Raw genomic sequence first — 11171 nt, forward strand, 5'->3', positions numbered from 1 at the left:
GCTCACCGGATGGGCATGAAGTTGAAGACGTTGGGCATCCCGGGGCAGTAGCACAGGAAGCAGCCAATGGAAACCTGGAACACGATGGCCAGCACCAGGATGCGGTTCCTGCGGGACACGGCGCCCATAGACCCCATAGACCCATAGAGCCCCATAGACCCCATAGACCCCTATAGAGCCCTATAGACCCCATAGACCCATATAAACCCTTATAGACCCTATAGATCCCTATAGACCCCTATAGACATGTATAGACTCCATAGACCCCTATAGACCCCAATAGCCCCATATAGACCCCATAGACCCATATAAACCCCTATAGCCCCCTGTAGACCCCGTAGACCCCTATAGACCCCAGAGACTCCTATAGACCCCTGTAGACACCTGTAGACCCCATAGACCCCTATAGCCCACTATAGACCCCTATAGCCCCCAATAGACACCTATAGACCCATATAGACACCTATAGAACCCATAGACCCCTATAGACATCTATAGGCCCCATAGACCCTTGTAGACACCTATAGCCCCATATAGACCCCATAGACCCCATAGACCCCTATAGATACCTATAGACCTCGCTAGACTCCATAGACCCCTGTAGCCAATACAGACACCTATAGACCCCTGTAGAGCCCTATAGACCCCAGTAGACCCCTAGACCCCCCTATAGCCTCTATAGACCTCTATAGACCCATAGACCCCCCTATAGCCTCTATAGACCCATAGACCCCCCTATAGCCTCTATAGACCCATAGACCCCCCTATAGCCTCTATAGACCCATAGACCCCCCTATAGCCTCTATAGACCCATAGACCCCCCTATAGCCTCTATAGACCCATAGACCCCCCTATAGCCTCTATAGACCCATAGACCCCCCTATAGCCTCTATAGACCCCCCTATAGCCTCTATAGACCCATAGACCCCCCTATAGCCTCTATAGACCCATAGACCCCCCTATAGCCTCTATAGACCCCCTATAGCCTCTATAGACCCATAGACCCCCCTATAGCCTCTATAGACCCATAGACCCCCCTATAGCCTCTATAGACCTCTATAGACCCATAGACCCCCCTATAGCCTCTATAGACCCATAGACCCCCTATAGCCTCTATAGACCCATAGACCCCCCTATAGCCTCTATAGACCCATAGACCCCCCTATATCCTCTATAGACCCATAGCCCCCCCTATCGACTCTATAGACCTCTACACCCCCTATAGATCCCTCGAGCACTCCATAGCCCCCCATAACCCGCCCCATAGCCCCCCCGCCCCATAGCCCGCCCCATAGCCCGCCCCATAGCGCCCCATAGGCACCGGAAGAGCCCCTGTTGGAAGAGCGAGAGGCGGCGGGTCTTGCGGATGAGCACGTCGGCGATCTGACACATCTCGATGCTGATGAAGAACACGGTGTAGCACGTGTACTGCTGGTACCGGCGCTGCTCGAACGTCTGTGGGGAGATGGGGGGCGCTATGGGGCGCTATGGGGCGCTACAGGGGTCTATTGGGGTCCTATCGAGGTCTATCGAGGTCTATTGGGGTCTATTGGGCTCTATCGGGGTGGTTCGGTAGGGATCTACCGAACGAGATCTAACGTCTATGGGGAGATGTGGGTCACTTGGGGGGCGCTATGGGGCGCTAGAGGGGTCTATTGGGGTCTATTGGGGTCTATTGGGGTCTATCGAGGTCTATTGGGTTCTATTGGGTTCTATCGGGGCGGTTCGGTAGGGATCTACAGGGCTCTATAGGGGGTGGTTCTATGGGGCTCTATAGGGCAGGTCTATAGGGCTCTATAGGGCTCTATAGGGCAGGTCTATGGGGCTCTATAGGGCTTGGTTCCATAGGGTTCTATGGAGCCCAAGAGGGGATGTGGCCAATCTCGATGCTGATGAAGAACACGGTGTAGCACGTGTACTGCTGGTACCGGCGCTGCTCGAACGTCTGTGGGGAGATGGGGGTCGCTATGGGGCGCTATGGGGCGCTAGAGGGGTCTATTGGGGTCTATCGAGGTCTATTGGGGTCTATTGGGTTCTATTGGGTTCTATTGGGTTCTATCGGGGTGGTTCGGTAGGGATCTACCGAACGAGATCTAACGTCTATGGGGAGATGGGGGTCACTTGGGGGGCGCTATGGGGCGCTATGGGGCGCTAGAGGGGTCTATTGGGGTCTATTGGGGTCTATCGAGGTCTATTGGGGTCTATTGGGGTCTATTGGGGTCTATCGAGGTCTATCGAGGTCTATTGGGTTCTATCGCGGTCTATTGGGTTCTATCGGGGTGGTTCGGTAGGGATCTACCGAACGAGATCTAACGTCTATGGGGAGATGGGGGTCACTTGGGGGGCGCTATGGGGCGCTACAGGGGTCTATTGGGGTCCTATCGAGGTCTATCGAGGTCTATTGGGTTCTATTGGGTTCTATCGGGGTGGTTCGGTAGGGATCTACCGAACGAGATCTAACGTCTATGGGGAGATGTGGGTCACTTGGGGGGCGCTATGGGGCGCTAGAGGGGTCTATTGGGGTCTATTGGGGTCTATCGAGGGCTATTGGGGTCTATTGGGTTCTATCGGGGCAGTTCGGTAGGGATCTACAGGGCTCTATAGGGCGTGGTTCTATAGGGCTCTATAGGGCAGGTCTATAGGGGTCTATAGGGCTCTATAGGGCTTGGTTCTATAGGGTTCTATAGGGCAGGTCCATAGGGCTCTATAGGGGCTGGTTCTATAGGGTTCTATATGGGGGTCCTATGGGGGGGGTTCTATAGGGTTCTACAGGGTGCAGTTCTATAGGGCAGGTCTATAGGGGCCGTTCTATAGGGTTCTATAGGGCAGGTCTATAGGGTTGGTTCTACAGGGTTCTATATGGGAGTTCTATAGGGTTCTATGGGGGGTTCCCCGTGGGTCTGCTCCATAGGGTTCCATAGGGTTTCTCTATAGGGATTCCCTATGGGTCTGCCCCATAGGGGTTTCTCTATGGGGGTGTCTCTATGGGTCTGCCCCATAGGGGTTTCTCTCTAGGGTTCCCCATGGCTCTGCCCCATAGGGTTCCATAGGGGTTTCTCTCTATGGGGTTTCTCTATGGGTCTGCCCCATAGGGGTTTCTCTATGGGGGTGTCTCTATGGGTCTGCCCCATAGGGGTTTCTGTATGGCTCTGCCCCATAGGGTTCTATAGGAGTTTCTCTATGGGGTTTCTCTATGGCTCTGCCCCATAGGGTTCCATAGGGTTTCTCTATAGGAGTTCCCTATGGGTCTGCCCCATAGGGGTTTCTCCATGGGTCTGCCCCATAGGGGTTCCCCGTGGCTCTGCCCCATAGGGTTCCATAGGGGTTTCTCTATGGGGGTTCCCCGTGGCTCCGCCCCATAGGGGTTTCTCTATGGCTCCGCCCCATAGGGGCCCCCCGTGTCTCCGCCCCATAGGGGTTTCTCTCTGGGGTCTCTCTCTGGCTCCGCCCCATAGGGGTTCTCCATGGCTCCGCCCCATAGGCACCCATAGGGGTTTCTCTCTAGGGTTCTCTATGGCTCTGCCCCATAGGGGTCTCTCTATGGGTCTGCCCCATAGGGGTTTCTCTATGGGGCTCCCCGTGTCTCCGCCCCATAGGCACCCATAGGGGTCTCTCTATGGGTCTGCCCCATAGGGTTCCATAGGGGTTTCTCTATGGCTCCGCCCCATAGGCACCCATAGGGGTCTCTCTATGGGTCCGCCCCATAGGCACCCATAGGGGTCTCTCTATGTCTCCGCCCCATAGGGTTCCATAGGGGTTTCTCTATGGGGTCTCTCTATGGGTCCGCCCCATAGGGGTCTCTCTCTGGGTCCGCCCCATAGGGTTCCATAGGGGTCTCTCTATGGGGTTTCTCTATGGCTCTGCCCCATAGGGTTCTATAGGGGTTTCTCTATGGGGGTTCCCTATGGCTCCGCCCCATAGGAGTTCTCTATGGGTCTGCCCCATAGGGTTCCATAGGGGTTTCTCTATGTGTCTGCCCCATGGGGTTCTATAGGGGTTTCTCTATGGGTCTACCCCATAGGGGGTTCCCCGTGGGTCTGCCCCATAGGGCTCCATAGGGGTTTCTCTATGGGTCTGCCCCATAGGGGGTTCTCCATGGGTCTACCCCATAGGGGGTTTCTCTATGGGTCTGCCCCATAGGGGGTTCCCCGTGGGTCTGCCCCATAGGGTTCTATAGGGGTTTCTCTATGGGTCTGCCCCATTGGGGTTTCTCTATGGGTCTGCCCCATAGGGTTCCATAGGGGTTTCTCTATGGGGTTTCCCTATGGCTCTGCCCCATAGGGGTTTCTCTATGGCTCCGCCCCATAGGGGTCTCTCTCTGGGGCTCCCCGTGGCTCCGCCCCATAGGGGTTTCTCTATGGGGTTTCCCTATGGGTCCGCCCCATAGGCACCCATAGGGGTTTCTCTATGGGGTCTCTCTCTGGGGTCTCTCTCTGGGTCCGCCCCATAGGCACCCATAGGGGTCTCTCTATGGAGTCTCTCTATGTCTCTGCCCCATAGGCACCCATAGGGGTTTCTCTATGGCTCTGCCCCATAGGGGTTTCTCTATGGGGTTTCCCTATGTGTCCGCCCCATAGGCACCCATAGGGGTCTCTCTATAGGGGTCTCTCTCTGGGGTCTCTCTCTGGCTCCGCCCCATAGGCACCCATAGGGGTCTCTCTATGGCTCTGCCCCATAGGGTTCCATAGGGGTTTCCCTATGGCTCCGCCCCATAGGGGTTCCCCGTGTCTCTGCCCCATAGGGGTCTCTCTATGTCTCCGCCCCATAGGCACCCATAGGGGTCTCTCTATAGGGGTCTCTCTATGGGGTTTCTCTATGGCTCCGCCCCATAGGGTTCCATAGGGGTTTCTCTATGGGTCTGCCCCATAGGGGCCCCCCGTGTCTCCGCCCCATAGGGGTTTCCCTATGGCTCCGCCCCATAGGCACCCATAGGGGTCTCTCTATGGGGTTTCCCTATGGCTCTGCCCCATAGGGTTCCATATTGGTTCTCTATGGGTCTGCCCCATAGGAGTTCCCTATGGCTCTGCCCCATAGGGTTCTATAGGGGTTTCCCTATGGCTCTGCCCCATAGGGGTCTCTCTATGGGTCTGCCCCATAGGGGCCCCCCGTGTCTCCGCCCCATAGGGGTCTCTCTCTGGCTCCGCCCCATAGGCACCCATAGGGGTCTCTCTATAGGGGTCTCTCTATGGGTCCGCCCCATAGGGGTCTCTCTATGGCTCCGCCCCATAGGCACCCATAGGGGCTCTCTCCCGCCCCATAGGCACCCATAGGGGTTTCTCTATGGCTCTGCCCCATAGGGGTCTCTCTATGGGTCTGCCCCATAGGGTTCTATAGGGGTCTCTCTATGGCTCCGCCCCATAGGAGTTCCCTATGGCTCTGCCCCATAGGCACCCATAGGGGTCTCTCTCTGGCTCCGCCCCATAGGCACCCATAGGGGTCTCTCTATGGGTCCGCCCCATAGGGTTCCATAGGGGTCTCTCTATAGGGGTCTCCCTCTGGCTCTGCCCCATAGGCACCCATAGGGGTCTCTCTATGGGTCCGCCCCATAGGGGTCTCTCTCTGGGGTCCCTCTCTGGCTCTGCCCCATAGGGGTTTCCCTATGTCTCCGCCCCATAGGGCTCTATAGGGGTCTCTCTCTGGGGTCTCTCTATGGCTCCGCCCCATAGGCACCCATAGGGGTCTCTCTATGGCTCTGCCCCATAGGGGTCCCTCTGTGTCTCCGCCCCACAGGCACCCATTGCTGGCCGTAGCTGTCCTGCAGCTCCTGGTCGCGGGGATCCTCCCAGCGCGGGCGGAGGCCGAGGCAGAGCAGCGGCGCCCACCCCTCCTGCGCCATGGCCACGAAGTAATCCGTGAAACCCGCCAAGGATTGGATGGCGCCTGCGGGGGGCGGGGCACACGGAGCAGGGGGGCGGGAGCCAGGGATCAGTGGGGCAGGGACACATGGATCAGTGGGGCAGGGCAGGGATCAGTGGGGCAGGGACACAGAGATCAGTGGGGCAGGGACCCATAGATCAATGGGGCAGAGATCAGTGACACATACACCCAAGGACCCATAGACCCAAAGCCCAACCCTTTGATTACCTCCCCCATTGATTACCCCAACCCCCACCCATGGGTGCCCCCCCCCACCCCCCCCCATAGGTGCCCCCCACCCCCACCCATTGATTACCCCCCACCATAGGTGCCCCCCACCACCCATGGGTGCCCCCCCCCCCCATGGGTGCCCCCCCCACCCCCCCCATAGGTGCCCCCCCCACCCATGGGTGCCCCCCCCCACCTATGGGTGCCCCCCCCACCCATGGGTGCCCCCCCATTCCCACCCACAGGTGCCCCCCTCTTGCCACCCATGGGTGCTCCACCCCCATCCCCCCCATGGGCACTCCCCCCCATCCCCCCCCATGGGTGCCCCCCCCCCATGGGTGCTCCCCCCCATCACCCCCACCCACGGGTGCTCCCCCCCACCCATGGGTGCCCCCCCCCATAGGTGACCCCCACCCCCCACCCATAGGTGACCCCCCCCCCACCCATAGGTGCCCCACCCCCCCCATAGGTGCCCCCACCACCCCCCCCACCCATAGGTGCCCCACCACCCCCCCATCGGTGCCCCCCCACCCACCCACCCATAGGTGCCCCCCCACCCCCCCCATGGGTGCCCCCACCCCCACCCCCCCCATAGGTGACCCCCACCCCCCACCCATAGGTGACCCCCCCACCACCCATAGGTGCCACCCCCGACCCCCCCCCCCATAGGTGCCCCACCCCCACCCATGGGTGCTCCCCCACCCCCCCCCCCCCCCCCCCATGGGTGCCCCCCCCCCCCACCCATGGGTGCCCCCCCACCTATCTGGAAGTAGGAGTAGGCGGCCAGGGGCTCGTTGACCAATCGGTCGCGCCGGGGGTTGCGGGGCCTCAGGTGCATGATGTCGCTCTCGGCCCTCTCATAGGCCAAGGACACGGAGGGGAACTGTGGGGCAGGAAGGGGGCGCTCGGAGACCCACACATCCATGGGGCAGCCCCATGGATCCTATGGGGTACCCAGTTCCTATGGGGTACCCCAATGGAGAAGCTCAATGGATGGATGGAGTCAATGGGGGTGACCCATATGTCTATAGGGCAGCCCCATGGATCCTATGGGGTAGCCAGTTCCTATGGGGCACCCCTATGGAGAACCTCAATGGATGGACCCTTTTCAATGGGGACTCGATGGTGGTGACCCACATATGGGACCCCCAATGCCTCCATCATCTCCTATGGGGCACCCCAATGGAGACCCTCAATGGATGAACCCCTATCAATGGAGACTCGATGGTGGTGACCCACACATCCATACAGGACCCCCAATGCCTCCATCATCTCCTATGGGGAGATGTCCCTATAGGGTGTAATCGGGGCGAGGAACACCCCCCCCCAACCCCACCCCCCAACAATGGGGCTCACGATGTCGGTGCAGAGCTCGATGAAGAGGATGGTGATGCAGCCGAGGGGCAGGGGGACGCTGGCCGTGATGTAGATGAGGTAAGGGGTCAGCTCGGGGATGTTCTTGGTCAAGGTGTAGGCAATGGACTTCTTGAGGTTGTCGAAGATCAGGCGGCCTTTTGGGGGGGGTGGGGAAGGAAAGGAGGGGGTCAGGGCCTGGCGATGGGGCCAAGGACCCAAAGACCCAATGGGCAAGGAGCCAAAGACCCAAGGACCCAATGGGCAAGGAGCCAAAGACCCAATGGGCAAGGAGCCAAAGACCCAATGGCCAACGAACCAAAGACCCAAGGACCCAAGGACCCAATGGTCAAGGACCCAAGGACCCAAAGACCCAATGGCCAAAGACCCAATGGCCAAGGACCCAAGGACCCAAAGACCCAATGGCCAAAGACCCAAAGACCCAATGGCCAAGGACCCAATGGACAAGGACCCAAAGACCCAATGGGGGTGTCCAAACCCCCATCGACCTCAACGTTGGGTCCCCAAACCCCCATCGACCTCAACGTTGGGTCCCCAAACCCCCATAGACCTCAACGTTGGGTCCCCAAACCCCCATAGACCTCAATGTCGGGTGTCCCCCCCCCCCGCCCCATTGCGCCCCACGGCCCCGTCTCACCCTGCTCGACGCCGGTGACGATGGAGGCGAAGTTGTCGTCCAATAGGATCATGTCGGCGGCGTTCTTGGCGGCGTCGGAGCCGGCGATGCCCATGGCCACGCCGATGTCGGCCTTCTTCAACGCCGGCGAATCGTTGACGCCGTCGCCCGTCACCGCCACGATGGCGCCCTAGGGGATGGGGATGTGGGGTTAGGGGGCGGTGGGGATGGGGGGGTTGGGGTATGGGGATGTGGGGTGCAGGAGGAGCCAAGGAGGCTAAGAGGGAAGACCCAGAGAGCCCCATACCCCATATCCCATACGCCACACTCCATATCCCATACCCCATATCCCACATCCCACACCCCATACCTGACGCCCCATATCCGATACCCCACATCCCATACCCCATATCCCACATCCCACACCCCATACCTGACGCCCCATATCCCATACCCCATATCCCACACCCCATATTCCATACCCCATATCCCATACTCCATACCCCATACTTCATGACTACCTGACGCCCCATATCCCACACCCTGCATCTCATACCCCATATCCCACACCCCACATCCCATACCCCATATCTCATACCCCATATCCCATACTCCATACCCCACACTCCATACCCCATACTCCATACCCCATACTCCATACCCCATACCCCACATCCCATACCCCACACCCCATACCCCACACCCCACAACCCACACCCCATATCCCACACCCCATATCCCGTATCCCATATCCTATATCCCACACCCCATATCCCATACCCCACACCCCACACCCCATACACCATACCCCATATCCCATATCCCATACCCCATATCCCACACCCCATATCCCGTATCCCATATCCTATATCCCACACCCCATATCCCATACCCCACACCCCACACCCCGTACACCATACCCCATATCCCATATCCCATACCCCATACCCCATACCCCATATCCCACACCCCATATCCCACACCCCATATACCCCATATCCCATACCCCATATTCCATACCCCATACCCCATATCCCATACACCCCATACCCCACACCCCATATCCCATACCCCATATCCCATACCCCATACCCCATATCCCATACCCCATATCCCATACCCCATATCCCATACCCCATACACCATACCCCATATCCCATACCCCATACCCCACACCCCATATCCCATACCCCATATCCCATACCCCACACCCCATATCCCATGCCCCATATCCCATACCCCACACACGACACCCCACACCCCCCATCCCATGTCCCACCAGCCTCTGGCAGCTCTCCACTATCACCAGCTTCTGCTGTGGGGACGTGCGGGCAAAAACCATCTCGGGGTGGGTCCGGAGGAGACCCTCGAGGGCTTCCGGTGTCATGGCCGCCAGCTCGGCCCCCGTCACCACCCGAGCCCGGGCTTGCCTGGGGGTCACACAGGGGACTTGTGGGTCCTCGGAGCCCCATCTGTGGGGCTGGAGCACGTCCAGGTGGGGTGGTGGCTACCAGGGGCCATCATGGCTACCATAGACCAGCAATGGCCACCATGGGCCACCAATGGCCGCCATGGTCTAGACCCCTGTCCTTGGTGCTGAAGGGACCCAAGACATGGTGGTGGCCACCATGGGCCATCAATGGCCTCCATTGACCATCAATGGCCACCATGGTCTAGACCCCTGTCCTTGGTGCTGAAGCACCCCAAGACATGGTGGTGGCCACCATGGGCCATCAATGGCTACCATAGACCATCAATGGCCACCATGGGCCACCAATGGCCACCATGGTCTAGACCCCTGTCCTTGGTGCTGAAGCACCCCAAGACATGGTGGTGGCCACCATGGGCCATCAATGGCCACCATGGGCCAGCAATGGCCACCATAGACCAGCAATGGCCACCATGGTCTAGACCCCTGTCCTTGGTGCTGAAGCGACCCAAGACATGGTGGTGGCCACCATGGGCCATCAATGGCCACCATGGGCCAGCAATGGCCACCATAGACCAGCAATGGCCACCATGGTCTAGACCCCTGTCCTTGGTGCTGAAGCGACCCAAGACATGGTGGTGGCCACCATGGGCCATCAATGGCCACCATGGGCCAGCAATGGCCACCATAGACCAGCAATGGCCACCATGGTCTAGACCCCTGTCCTTGGTGCTGAAGCTCCCCAAGACATGGTGGTGGCCACCATTGGCCATCAATGGCTACCATGGGCCAGCAATGGCCACCATAGGCCACCAATGGCCACCATTGACCATTAATGGCCACCATAGATCATCAATGGCCACCATAGTCCCTCAATGGACACCGTAGGCCATCAATGGCCACCATAGGCCATTGATAGCAACCATGCTCCACCAATGGCCAACATAGTCCCTCAATGGCCACCATGGGCCACCAGTGTCTACCATAGAACACCAATGGCAACCATGGTCCATCAATGGCCACCTTAGGCCATCGATATCAACCATGGTCCACCAATGGCCACCATAGTCCCTCAATGGCCACCATTGGCCACCAATGACCTCCATTGGCCCCCAATGACCTCCATAGGCCACCAATGATCTCCATTGGCCACCAATGACCTCCATTGGCCACCAATGACCCCCATTGGCCACCAATGACCTCCATTGGCCACCAATGACCTCCATTGGCCACCAATGACCCCCATTGGCCACCAATGACCTCCATAGGCCACCAATGTCCTCCATAGGCCACCAATAACCTCCATAGGCCACCAATGACCTCCATAGGCCTCCAATGACCCCCATTGTCCACCAATGACCCCCATTGTCCACCAATGACCTCCATTGGCCACCAACGACCCCCATTGGCCACCATTGGCCACGCTGCTCCCACCTGGGGTCCACGTGCTCCAAGGGCACCCTCAGCCTCGCCGCCACCTCCTCGGGGGTCTCGCTGCCCTCGGAGATGATGCCCACAGCGGCCGCGATGGCCTTGGCCGTGATGGGGTGGTCCCCGGTCACCATGATCACCTATGGGGGGAGTGGGGGGTGGGAGCGGGGCAGTGTGGGCAGCAATGACCACATATCCTATACCCCACATCCCATAACCCATATCCCATACCCCATA

The 11171-nt window shown here is 59.0% G+C and overlaps 1 protein-coding gene across 1 annotated transcript; it reads right to left on the bottom strand.

Moving 5' to 3' along the window:
• Positions 1–2: 2 nt before the first annotated feature.
• LOC134159429 (potassium-transporting ATPase alpha chain 1-like) lies at positions 3–11074 on the bottom strand (the record flags this gene model as incomplete). The annotated part of the gene is made up of 8 exons (XM_062610344.1): positions 3–108; positions 1322–1455; positions 5735–5880; positions 6844–6967; positions 7441–7595; positions 8096–8264; positions 9354–9504; positions 10938–11074. Coding segments are annotated over 8 exons (1122 nt in total), but the record flags the coding sequence as incomplete, so codon positions are not given.
• Positions 11075–11171: the final 97 nt, after the last annotated feature.

This window comes from Pezoporus occidentalis, unplaced genomic scaffold (genome assembly GCF_034315485.1).
Source record: "Pezoporus occidentalis ecotype Australia unplaced genomic scaffold, CSIRO_AGI_Poc_V1 ctg1467, whole genome shotgun sequence".
Classification (NCBI taxonomy): Eukaryota; Metazoa; Chordata; class Aves; order Psittaciformes; family Psittacidae; genus Pezoporus; species Pezoporus occidentalis.